The following is a 14,003-nucleotide window of genomic DNA, read 5'->3' as shown; positions in this document are numbered from 1 at the left end:
GCTCACATTCTCTTCTAAAACAAGCAGCGCTCCTGTGTGTGTGTTGGTTTAGTAGTATGTATTTTAGTTACAGGTATCAGATGACTCTTGTCTCCCAATAACCATGACCTAATTTGAGAATGGACTCACAAACACATCCACACGCTGCTCTAAACTCCAATAATTATTTGGATTGAGGCAACGCTAGACCTGAATTGATTCTTTCGACTGAGGCGTGGCATCACTAGGTTTGTTTGGAAGTTTCCACAAATTTCCAATCTGCGTCATTCAGAAAATTCTACACATTTCTCTCCTTTTGTGTGTTTGTTTTGCAAAAATTTAGTTCACTTGCTAATGCCTTCAGCTTCACCTACAGGAGGAAAGAACTCTCAGTTCCATTTAACAGGTTACCATATGGATTCCTTAGAATTCCACAGACTCCCAAAACAAAACAAAGGAAAATATGTAGATTCTGTGTGGAACTTGGTATTGTTAATCTGAGGCATTAGAAGTAAAAATGCATGATATATTGGTACAATATTGTTTCTCAGCCTGATGTAGTTTTTTAAAAATATATCACATCACACTTTTGATATTGGATATTTAATTTTGCATGATTAATTGCCCTAGTTTTACATTTAGATTAACTTAAAGGTAATCCTGAAAAATGCTAATAATTTAATAACACGTGTAATAAGTTGTGTAATTCCTTAGCAAAAAGCTAAATAATTTTTTTTTTTTTTGTATTGTACGTTATAATATTGTGATGCCTAAATTCACTCATAACATTTAAATAAATTGATTTTAGTTTTTGACAAAATAATGTAGAATAATAATTTAGGTTATTATTTGATGATGATGATGATGATGATGATGATGATAATGATGATTATTATTATTATTGTATTAATTATAGTCTATGATGTTCTGGATGTTTCCTACATTCCAATGGCTTGGGTCCCTCAATATATATATATATATATATATATATATATATATATATATATATATATATATATATATATTTGTCTATTTCAAATATATATATATTGAGGGACCCAAGCCATAGGAATGTAGGAAACATCCAGAACATCATAGACTATTTTTTTTTTTTTTTTTTATTAAATAACAGTGATTATAATTATTTATAAAATATTATTACTATTATTATATTATTTTAAAATATTAAAAAAATGTAAAACAATTATTTTATTTTTTCTAAAGTATTATTTATTAATAATTTATTATTTTTGGGAAATTATTATCATTTATTCTATCAATTAATTACTATAATTTATTAATAATTTATTATTATATTATCAGTTGAAAAAATATTGTGCTACTTAATTTTTTTGTTTTTTATAAATAGAAAGTTTATTTGAAATAGACATTTTTGTAACATTGTCCTTGCTGAATAGTGGCTCATTACATTGGTATCAGACAGAACTTTAATAGTTGTGCACCTCTAATACTAGAGTAGTACTAGTATATTAAAAGTCTTTAAATTGAACTGTTGCAAACATTTAATAAACAAAACAAAATGAATGAATGGTTCAGATAGCAAGGAGGGATTTTGTTTTCTGGCTTTGTGTTTAGGTGAATGTCTGCCCCCCTCTGGCCAAACACTGGCGGTGCGCTGTCTTTCCCACATATCAACATGTTGCTGACCCAGAACAGATGATATCGGCTTACCGAGACCACAGACACTTTGCTAAAATGTAGTTGTGTGTTTGATGTGGTGGGTGTGTCTGGGCGTGTGTGCGTTATTTTAGTTCTCTATGTGAAATAAAAGACACTTCACATCTGTGCCTGAAGGAGCGTGTGAGATCATACCACCAGAGTTATGCTCTCACATTTAGAGCTGATAGTGTCTAGTTTTACCATAAAAAGGCCATCCTTTCTGTCAGCCAGTGATTACGTAACATCCTGGTATCACACACAGATTGACTGAATGACTCACACTGCACCTGCGGTCACAGGAAACACTGTCCACAAACAGGAAGTGCTACAATACCGCTTTAATGTGGCTTAGTGTGACTCATTCAACCTGCAATCACACAAAAGAACAGAAACTCACATGTATGTGCAGAAATGTGGACTGGCTAATATTAATGCTCCATGAACATTTTTTTGTATAATGGTCTGTGGTAAACCAGTGTCCATTCTCAGGCTAAACGTACGGATACACACTTAGAGCAGGGTTTTTATCATTTTGTATTCTTAAAGTACTTTTTTTTTTTTACCTTTTTGTCCATTCATGTTAGTAAAAAGCTAAAGGTAGTCTATAAAGTAACTAAATGTTTTGGCTTACAAATTTACGTCATACCTTCACCGCTCTATTACACTACTGTTCAAAGGTTCGGGGTCAGAAAGGCTACCAAGTAGTTTGTTTTCTCTTCATTTCTTCTTCTTTTTTTTTTTATAACTAATACTTTTATTCAGAAAGTATGCATAAATTGATCAAAAGACGAACAATGTTACAAAAATGTCTATTTCAAATAAACTTAAGCAAAACCCATATTAAGCGACACATCTTTTCCAACTGATAATAATCATGAATTATGAATAAATTGAAATTAATTAATATAATAAATTTTGTATATATATTATTCATTAATTATTCATAAATAGTAAAAAAATGGAATGTCGTGTAGTCCCTACCAGTCGTTTGTTGTAGTCCTTAAAAAATTATTTCTTTATAAGCAAATATCTTCCTTTGCTTTGAACTTTGAGCGTTGTAACTTTGCAGATGTTGTTTATGCTTAAACAGCAACATTACACACTAACTAAAGTTAAATCATAATCAACCACCCCTTTTAAAAAAAAAAATAATAATATATATAAATTATTTTAATAATATTTCACAATATTACTGTTTTTATTGTATTATTGATCATCAGTGGAGCCTTGGTGAGCATAAGAGACTTATTTCAAAAAGAACCCTAAAACAATTCTTAAAGACCACAAACTTTTGAGCATCAGTGTAGTGTATGCTAGGGTTTTTCTTTTTAATGTTGTATACTAAAATAGTAAGTTTAACACAGAAAACACTCAGTTTTTTGCATTAATGGTGTGATTCCTGTGGGTGAATATTTCTGTGATCTGTTACTTTCTCTTTGCATGTACCATGTGACATTTTAGTATTTGAAAAAATGGAAAATGTTTTTACATTTTACTTGACTAGACTGATAAGCGTTTTTATCACATCAGCCTCATATTGAATTTTGAACGCCTATTTTCTTTTAAAGTATTTTTTAATTTAACATTTATTTTGGTGCAATACACATTTCATTTGTAAGTGCATTACTGTAAACACATTTTGTTTAGGTTTTTTTAATTTATTAAGTACTAAATAAGTACTATTTTCTTATATATTATGAAATTTATTGAATAAAAATGTGAATCAAACTTTTTTAGGCCACAACAAAAAGAAAAACACTGACTATGTAGTTCTGCTAGAAGACAGTAGAGGGCACCAACGATTCAGCTGTGATTGCCTAGACATGCATCTCTCTCTCTCTCTCTCTCTCTCTCTCTCTCTCTCTCTCTCTCTCTCTCTCTCTCTCTCTCTCTCTCTCTCTCTCTCTCTCTCTCTCTCTCTCTCTCTCTCTCTCTCTCTCTCTCTCTCTCTCTCTTCACCCCCCCCCCACTTTTTCTTTAATCAACATTGCTTGTTTTAAAACAATGGCACTACTCATGTTTGGCCCTCTGTCAGGTATTAAGCAACACAAAAGCTCTTTTATGCCCCCTTCTGTGATAACGTCCTCTCTCTTCTCCTGGACGGGAAGCGGTCGCCGGTTATAAACAGGACGTTAAAGCATCTTAACATGCTGCTTCTGGTCAGACGGTGTATGTGTGGACGTCTTGTTTGTGTGGATGTTTTCCTCAATGCTTAAGGAAGTGTGTGAGTGGTGGCGTCTTAACAGGAAGTGTCTGTGAATTGGTGCTGCTGGGTGTGTTGCATTCACTTCTGACCACATGATCTGTTACGTGTGAATGATCATGCAGAGTGTGACTGAGATTTACCCTGCCACCAATGACCATTGAATCATTTCATATTGTTATAATTTAAAGGTTTAGTTCATAAACCTCATGAGTCACGATTTACGCACCCTCATGTCGTTCCAAACTCGTAAGACTTTCGTTCATCTACGAAACACTAATGAAGATATTTTAAGAGATTTCTGTCCATCCATTGGCAGCTACGCAACTGACACTTTGATGTTTCAAAAAGTTTATAGAGATCGTAAAACTAATCCATATGAATTGAGTGGTTTAGTCCAAATTTTCTGGAGAGACTCGATCGCTTTATGATGAACAGATTGATTTCAGGCTTTCATTCACATATAAACATTCATCAACGCACACATCAGTTGTGTTAAACGGAAGCTCAAGCATGTTCACTTGACGTGTGAGAACCAATGAGGTTCATTCTTGTTACGCAGTGTGTTTGAGCTTCAGCAAGAAACAATGAGGTTTGTTCTCTCATGTCCAGTAAGTACGGTTGAGCTTGTTTATGTGCACTGAACAATGACAGAAATTTCACAGGTTACATTTAAAATATTGTCATTTATCTTTCGAAGATGATTGAAAGTCTTTGGAACGACATGAGGGTGAGTAACTGATGACAACTTATTAATATTTTGGGTGAACGACCCCTTTAAGTTCAGTGAGCTGGTGTGGCCGTCTCAAACACAAACCTGTTTCCATTAGCGACAGCCAAAATGCAACCTAGGGTCTTTATGTTAATCTGCCCGAGGCAAACTTTCGTTTGAAAGCATAATTAGAATGGAAACGCCACTTTTAAGTTTGACCGTATTTTCGTTTTCGATCAAATTGCCTTTTGAATGGGAGTGCATGGGGCACTTATATGATAGCATCAAAATCACTTTTTTTAAAACACTAAGAAGGCTCGACACAACATGAAACTTTGCTCGAAGTATCACCAGGGGCTCTACACATGAACTCGAGCATGGAGAACATTGTTTGTGTACAAAGAGTTTACTAAAAAGAAAGATTTTGAACAACTCACTGTAGCTGTGTCCGCCGGCATTTTGACAGTCAAAAATAGTCGATCGCCGAATTCAACGTAACAGGGAGGAGAGTAAAGATGGAAAGCTCCTAAAGCTTAGTTCCAAATAAATTCACGGATAATTTGTTGTTTTGTCGTTAGTGAAAATCAATATTGACCTTGTATTTGAAAAAGGATCCTCATATAAGAAACAATACTAAAATTCAGAGTCAGTTCATTCACATTCAGAGATTGACTTTTTTTGACTGTCAAAATGCCGGCGGACACAGCTACAGTGAGTTGTTCAAAATCTTTCTCTTTAGTAAACTCTGTGTACACAAACACTGTTCTCAATGCTCGAGTTCATGTGTAGAGCCCCTGGTGATACTTCGAGCAAAGTTTCATGTTGTGTCGAGCCTTATTAAAGTTTTAAAAATAGTGATTTTGATGCTATCATAGTAGTGCCCCAAGCACTCCCATTCTAAAGACAATTTGACCAAAAACGAAAATACGGTCAAACTTAAAATGGCGTTTCCATACTAATGCTTTTAAACGAAAGTTTGCCTCGGGTAGATTAACATAAAGACCCTAGATTGCATTTTGACGTCAGTTATCCTTTAAGGATCCCATGAAATAAATAAAAAGCTATTTTGTGGCTTTTAGTCTTTGGGGCCATCTAAATGCCAACACACTCTTAAATGTTGATGAAATGGCATGCATTTTGTTGATAAGCTTTTAAAATGTCTCTTTTAGGAAAATGGACAAAGAATATTAATGGCTAATCTTGTGCACTTGAGCAAAACAAGTTTTGTCAAATAAAAGGATGTTGCATTACTACATTAATCTAAATCTGAAAGGGTACAAGACACTTCTGTGTTTGTTTGTGTCTCTCTCTCTAGTAAAACCAGTCATTTTTGTCCTTGTGGGAAACATGTTTGATCCCCATGAGGAAATCGGCTTATAAATCATACTTTGATGTTTTCTGAAAATGTCAAACTGCAGACAAGTTTTCTGTGATGGGTAGGTTTAGGGGTAGGGGATAAAATATACAGTTTGTACAGTATAAAAATCATTATGGAAAGTCCCCATAAAACATGTCCAGTCTGTCCGTAACTGTCCAGTTGAAGATGAACTGTGACCTCCTCTCCTTTGGTCGGGTTCAGACTCATATGGTCAGTTATGTGTAAACTAAGCAATAGGGCAGAGCGTGTGTTTGTATGGGTCGGAGTGAGATGGGTTCAACAGATTGGGAAGCTCAAAGATCACAACCTTTTAAAGAGAGGAAATTAATATCCACACAGGAAGTATACAAATGTTCTCCTGGGAACTTCCTGTCAGCACAGTTGGCTCACACAAACCTCTCTTGACCTCCAGTGTGTGTGGAAGATGTTTAAGATGCGATTTGGGTCAGTGAGTTCTTGTTTTTACTAGAGCCATTGTGAAACACATGGAGGGATTTCTCAACGACGCTGTTTTTATCCAGCTGTAATGCCATTCTGTGTGTGTGTGTGTGTGTGTGTGTGTGTGTGTGTGTGTGTGTGAGAGAGAGAGAGTGTCTGTGTATATCAGTAATGCATGAAGTGTCATGTTTGTTTAGGTAACCAGTAAAGAATTACTCAACCCTATGAATAACAGCACTGCAGTGTTATTTGTAATGTTAAAGTTCGTTGAGGTCTAGAGTATTTGAAGCAGCAAGAAACACACACACACACGCACACTGCAGCTAAAGACTTTCTTCACATCTTCATATATCTTTCCCCTTCATCTCTATTGTTTTTCCGTCTCTCTTTTTCTTCTCTGCACTGCCCTTTTGTTTCTACAGTGGGGAAAATATCATGTGTGTGCGCGAAAATCTGGCAAAACCTTTGGGGACATTTAGGGTGTCCTCATTTGTATTTAAATAAAGTAAATTATGTTTTTTTTATTTTCACAGTTTTATAGTTTGTCTAATGTTTATGAGAGAGAGAGAGAGAGAGAGAGAGCAGCTTTAGTGTTTAAGCCTCAAACGTGCTGAGAGCAGATCTGTCTCATGGGAACGTGTGTCACAGGTAAATAGGTTTATGTGGGCCGTTTCATTATGTGTGTGTGTGTGTGTGTGTGTGTGTGTGTGTGTGTGTGTGTGTGTGTGTGTGTGTGTGTGTGTGTGTGTGTGTGTGTGTGTGTGTGTGTGTGTGTGTGTGTGTGTGTGTGTGTGTGTGTGTGTGTTTGAACCTCTGGCTGCACTCAGAAGATCTGCTGTGAAACACTGGAAGCCTCACTGACTGCTGGTCATATAAAGCTAACAATGCAAAGCTATAAACATACATATAATGTATATACGTGCTCAAGTAGTTCCCTTGAATGTATTTCCAGAAGCGTCATGTTTGAGATAATCCAGACCAGAAAATAATATACAAAACAGACATTAACATTCATTTTCTGACAGACATTAGCAATCATCTTAAAGAAATGCAGAAACGCATGCACGCACATTTTAGTGCTTGATTTCCCACATCCAAGATTGGATCATTGCAAAACATACTCACAAAAATCCTCAGAGGGGGACCATCCCTGTGGATTCTGGGTAATGTGCCCTTCAGCAGCACTCCTGTGATTGGTCCGGACCTCTATCAGTCAGTCCAAGCCTCAAATTCACTGGGTGTGTCCAACCATTTCAACCCACCAACTGAACCAGTGCTGCAAGCATTATCATTCATGTTGACACACACACACATAATTGAGACCAGATGTTCACTTTGTAGCTGAGATGTTTCCTTCTGTCCCAAATACTCGAGTGTCTTGAGGGACACGGAGATGAGTGTCCTGCTCTAAATGAGGACACCACACACATGCTGAAGCTCTCTTCAGAATTCATTAAGCTGAATGACTCCCTGTGGTCAGGAACAATCAAGTTTTTATAAGCTCTATATTGTCAAAAGCTGGCGATCGTGATTTTTGTTATCTTTTACGATCGATGGCACTGGTTAAGTTGTATGATATGATGCCATTGAGATTTCGGGTAAAGCAAGGGGCAATTGTCTTTCATATTAAAGTTCACAAATGCATCTCAGTTAATGACAAGTGCTCATATTGGTTCTTACTGACAACATCATAAAAACAGTCACATTGATAAACATTTACGGGATCGTTTGTATAACTCAGGGCTCAGTAAAACTTTTTTTTTTGGTGCTGTTCAAAAGTTTATTGCGCTCACCAAGACTGCATTTATTTGATCAAAGATACAGTTATAACAATAATATTGTAAAATATTATTACAGTTTGAAACTGTTTTCTAATTTAATATATTTTAATGTAATTTATTCTTGTGAAGCAAAGCTGAATTTTAAGCATAATTCTCTAGTCTTCAGTCACATGATAATTTCAAGTTGTATAAATTAACATTAGTTAATACATTATTAACAAACATGAATAAGATTAATAAAATATTATTTAATCTCAATTTTTTCCCCCGTTATTAGTTCATGATACCAGATGCTTTAACTAATATTAACAGATTTAACCTTATTGTAAAGTGTTACCAACATTTTTTTTGTGCAAATTGAAACTTTGTAACAATCTAGAAACTATATAGCTACAACACACTTTTGTTCAGTTTTGCAATTTTAGCCAAACCTCATTTATTTTAGTGACAAATAAGCAGTAGACATCACAGAAAACCAAATATTTAAGTTTGCAAGGAACAAAAATGGATGTAAACCATCAATGATATATGATTTTTAGTGGCAACGCAGCACTGATCTGAAACAGCAAGAAGTGACTGGCCTGAAAAACTTCTCTCACTGAGTTTAAGGGGAAGAGGACCATCCTTATTGTCAAGCCTTTTTACTTTTAACCCTCTTAAATGTAAACGCGTCATTCTCAATCTTTCCGTCTGTGTGTTTCTCTTTGCAGTTGGTTGCGGTGTTTGATGAACAAGAGCCTCATGTCGGAGGTGACGGCACCAGCGCGAGTTCCACGGGCACACAGTCGCCTGAGATCTTCTCTGGAGAGCCGTCCACCTCCACCCCACTATCTGCCTTCCAGCCATACCTGCCTCACAGCGAGATAGAGGTCACCACATCCACGCTTCGAACCAGTAAGAGACAGAAAGACAATCTGTTATTATAGTCTAGGTCTTTGAAACTTTGATATGTGCCACTGCTGTGGAAGGTTTGGCTTTTTTGTGTCACTCATTGGTCTCTCCTTTCTCACAGACATGCCTTTGCATGTTCGTCGCAGTAGCGACCCGGCGATGTTAAACCTGACAGCGATGTCTTTCTCTGAGTCGAGCGCACAACCCGAAGAACCTTCCAGAAAAAACCCCACACGTTGGTCCACCACCGCTGGCTTCCTGAAACCACGTTTCTCCACCGGCACCAACAGCCTGGAAAGGAAGGTATGAAGCAGCTGTGGAAAACATGATTAACTTAAGGCCTGTTCACACCAAGAACAATATCATCCTGTTTATTTTAGGCAAGCTCTGCAGTAATGCTGTCTTCCACTTTAAACGCTCCAGCTCTTTAAAGCAGGATGGATTCTGATTGGCTGTAAAAAAAATCTCATTCATCAGCTGGAAAAAATGTTTTTGTGAAAGTGATTCCAAATGATCTCTACCATTATCTTGATAGTTGTGGTGTGGACTATGCTATTCTTTTACAATTCGAGTGATTTCTTAAAACTATATATTCATTGTTATAGTTATTGTCCTTGGTGTGAACGGGCCTTTAAAGGGATAGTTTACCCAAAAATTACAGTTCTGACATCATTTTTTTTCACCCTCAAGTCATTAATAACCGATCAGACATTCTTGTTCGAAAGAAGATATTTTGAAATACGCTTCAGTGTTGTTTTTTTGTCCATACATTGAAAGCCAGTTGGACCCAGTGTTGTTTTGGACCCCATTTACTTTCATTGTATAGACCAAACAGTTAAACACTCTTCAAAATATCTTATTTTAGGTTCCACAGAAAAAATTCATACAGGTTTGGAACGACATGAGGGTAAATGAAGCCATAGTAGTTTGTGTAAACTATCTCTTTAATGCCCATTTCTGATGCTTATTAATGTTCAAAGGTTGTCAAAGATATGTAGAGGTAGTAAGTGCTAAGAGGGCGACTATATTTGTTCTCGGAGCCGATATGCGGTATTGCCGCTTTTGAGGCCATTGGGTTCCTGCTTGTGTCGTTTCTCAGATCATATCCGATAAATCTGTCATCTTTAGAGGCAGAGGTCACATCACCCTCTTTGATACCTCTATGAATATTTACTGTCATTGCTGAAGGGTTCACAACCCCACGTTTCACAAACAGTAAGAGCTCTATAAAACAAGCCATGTGACTGCAGAGAATGTTGTGCTGCTGTTTTTTAAATTTATTGTGTGCGTGTGTGAGTTAATTTAATACGTTTGCTGATGTGACCATCATTTCACTGTCTTCTCTCCTTTTAGCAGAGTAATGCTTATGTCAATGCTAGTCATAAAACTCTCCAGACAATGAGTTATGGATTTCACTCGCTCACACACACACACTCCCTCTCATCTCAGTTATTCCTTTGCAGTATTAGGCATTGATTTACAGCCTTTTCTTGTTATCTGTCAGCGCAGTACCAAAAAAAAGATTTGGGCATACATGGCAGTTTACTATATATATGTATAGTATGTTAAATTGTAATCTGACCTTCCATCTATATTTGGATTATTATTATTACTTTACAACTGTTTACTGAGTAGATAATCAACAGGGAGCTAAAAATATTATAATATTCTATATATCTTCACCTCTCTGTCACTCTCTCTTCAGGGCCAAAATGTTGACACATATCGTAGTCTTCCTCGTGATGCTGGGCAGTGGTCCAATCAGAAAGAGTTTCAGCGTGAGAAGGCCCGTTCCTCACTCAGCGCCAATCATCCCATGGTGGACTGCTGGCTGGAGCGACAAGAACAGGTTGGGACAGTAATGATATCCACATTTCCATATATCATGAAATGATTAAAAATATATATTTTGCTATTTTAAGTTGGGATGAAAGATTTGGGAGGAAAATCGAATTGCAATTTTTCTGATAAAATTGTGATTTAAAATACGCTTCATAAAGCTCCAGGTTTGCTCTGCTTGTTTGTAAGGCTGCACAATTTTAACAAAAAATTTAGATCTTAGTATGACTATAAAATAATAACAATAACTCTTGAAACATGCATCTCATTAATTTATTTTATTATTTAATATCACTGCCTTTTGCAATTTGATAATCACAGTATCATATTGCGATTTCGGTTTCATTTTGATTAAAGGAGAACTTGGTAACTTTTTTAACTTAATAAAACTGTCTAGAAATCATTTGGATGGTTAAACAACCTGTTCTGGTGATATTGGTGACTTTCCCCGCTCCCCCCAGCGTTCCCAGGCGGAAAACCAACCTTGCAACTTGGGGACTACCGTCCCGGCAAGATAGAAATTGGAAGTCTCGTGAAAAGCGAGAACGAGAACGAGAACGAGCGCGAAACACGAATTGCTTTACGGCAATTCGACATAAACACACACGCATGTATGATGTATTACCAGATTACCCACCTCGGTAGACAGACATAGCTCCACACGATACAGCTGGCTTGCTCCGATCAAAACAAACGGACATGAGCAGCGGTAGAGAGGGGGAGGAGGCCGCCGCAAGTGAGTTTTTTACGACCGTGTTGTGAAATATACGCCCCCCCACAGCTGTAGGGGGAGCTCGTGGGGAAAACATGCGACAACAAAAGGAAAAATCAGCGAAGAAGTGACTAGAGTTCGCTAGAGTTGCCGAGTTCTCCTTTAATTGTGCAGCCTTAAAGGCATACTATGCAGTTTCCGTTTTTCTCAAACAGCGACCCCTAGAGTCGCTGTGGGGTACTTGTATTTAACTTTACTGTCGTAAATACCACTCACGCAGAGCCGTCTCTGCACTCTTCCGACCGCGCTTTCTTTGTTTTCTTCATCGACTCTGCCATGATTCACGTCTGAAATGCGTGCTAGTGTCTTCCATAGAGGCTGCTTCATATGTCGGTGATGTATGTGACGTCGTGCCGTAAAGTAATAATGTCGGGGGGCCACCTCTCAAATTTGCAATGCTCGTTTTGCCAGCGGCGTCCCCCCCGCTTTGCTATCGGGATGATTCGCCCTACTAGAGTTCGTTTACCATCAAAATGATTACAAAGCTGTTATATTAAGGTACAAATCTTGCATAGTGTGCCTTTAATTTTAATGGTCATGTTTCGACATTCTACATTTTAAAACTTTCTGTCAAGTACACAAAAATAATGAATTGAAACTAGGCTATAAAAATGAATCCGTGAACTTCCACAAATATTTGACTTTAGACCGAAATCAGATGTCAGTGATTTAGTGTCTCCTATTGGGAGATCAGATACTTTGGTAGGCCAGTTATGGTTAGGTAATCAGTGGAAAGCATGATAGATCCTATTATTGCTAAACACCAGAGAAAATAACAGTAAAATGTGTGAAAGTTCAGCATTTTCTAGCTGTGTGTGGTGCCTGCTGCTCTCCATATTCTTCAGAGAGATCCCAGTGTTAGGAAAGAACGGCTTAAACGTCCAAATTTTGAAACGATTTTGCGGCACATTTTTAGCACAGATTGTTTCATGAATCTGTCACAATGCAATGCAGGCTTTGTAAACAGGCTCTTATTAAAGTATGGGGGGGCTATATTCGACTTGACAACAAAACCACTGTTCTTCAGTTCACATTGGGAGGGCAAAGCACACTGATTCTTGAGACAGGAAAATGATCAAAAAACAGTTATTTAAATTAGTAACATTTCCACTGGTAGTCAGAGATGATCATGAGAATCTTCTTAACAAAAGTGTACCATTACATTTGATTTTCTGTATCAAAATTCTTACATAATGCCACATAACTCAAAACTTGATATACACTACTGTTGACAAAAATCAACTATTTTATTCTGAATAATGCATTAAATTGATCAGTGAAGACATTTATAATGTAGCAAAAGATTTTCATTTTTAAATAAAACCTTCTGAAAGTCCTGAAAAAAATTTATCACATCTTTCACAAAAATATTAAGCTTAATTGAATTTAATAAAAATATTAAAGTGTTTTCAAATTTTGTAATAAAAAAGTTTCTTGAGCAGTATATTAAAATGATTTACGAATGATCATGTGACAAATAAATTACGTTTTATAATATATTGAACAAAAATGTTCACCTGAAATATAAATACAGTTCATCTTTTTAATAAAGAAATAATGCAAAGATTGTCTACTGTTTAAAAGAAACATTTTTGTGAATGAGGTCTGAATAAAGCTGGTAATGTTTGCCTATTTGTGTTATATTGTGTTTATTAGACACAGAGAATTGTGCAAGCTCTGAATCAGTTGCATTGAGCACGTATAGAGAGAAGAGACACAAGGCTGGTGTATCAGAGAGAAGATCCAGCAAGAGAGGGTTTGTGTGGAGGAGGGGAGTGTGAGAGTGAGTGTGTGTCTGTAATTAATCATAAAGGTAAAACAGCGATTATAAATCACTCTCAGCTTTCGACTGCTAATGAGATAAGACTATATATAGATCTCTCTTTCTCCTCTTATCTCGGTTTCTCTCCAGTAGGTGCTGCTGTAGGTCAGTTGTATCACAGTAATTGTTTTTTTTCTCTCTTTAGTATCTCCTTACATTCATGTTCACTTTGTCAGTCCACTGTGTTTAGTGTTTAGCAGACAGATAGATAGATAGATAGATAGATAGATAGATAGATAGATAGATGGATAGATGGACAGATGGACAGATAGATAGATGGACAGACAGATAGACAGACAGACAGACATAGATAGATAGATAGATAGATAGATAGATAGATAGATAGATAGATAGATAGATAGATAGATAGATAGATAGATAGATAGATTGATAGATTGGTAGATTGGTAGATTGGTAGATAGATAGATGGATGGATGGATGGATGGATGGATGGATGGATGGATGGATGGATGGATGGATGGATGGATGGATGGATGGATGGATGGAT

The 14,003-nt window shown here is 36.5% G+C and overlaps 1 protein-coding gene across 1 annotated transcript in view; it reads left to right on the top strand.

Moving 5' to 3' along the window:
• Positions 1-14,003, top strand: part of pard3ab (par-3 family cell polarity regulator alpha, b) — a gene marked incomplete at its 3' end in the record, with an annotated part of 60,836 nt that overhangs the window by 22,823 nt on the left and 24,010 nt on the right. The window contains exons 3-5 of the mRNA XM_081375612.1: positions 8,882-9,065; positions 9,184-9,365; positions 10,768-10,911. Of these exons, the coding sequence (XP_081231738.1) occupies positions 8,882-9,065; positions 9,184-9,365; positions 10,768-10,911 (510 nt within the window). The remainder of the gene's footprint in view (positions 1-8,881; positions 9,066-9,183; positions 9,366-10,767; positions 10,912-14,003) is intronic.

The sequence above is a fragment of the Scardinius erythrophthalmus genome (assembly GCF_964197995.2).
Source record: "Scardinius erythrophthalmus genome assembly, chromosome: 9".
NCBI classification, from domain to species: Eukaryota; Metazoa; Chordata; class Actinopteri; order Cypriniformes; family Leuciscidae; genus Scardinius; species Scardinius erythrophthalmus.
Note: the sequence above shows the minus strand (reverse complement) of the source record. Positions and strands in the feature narration are given on the sequence as shown.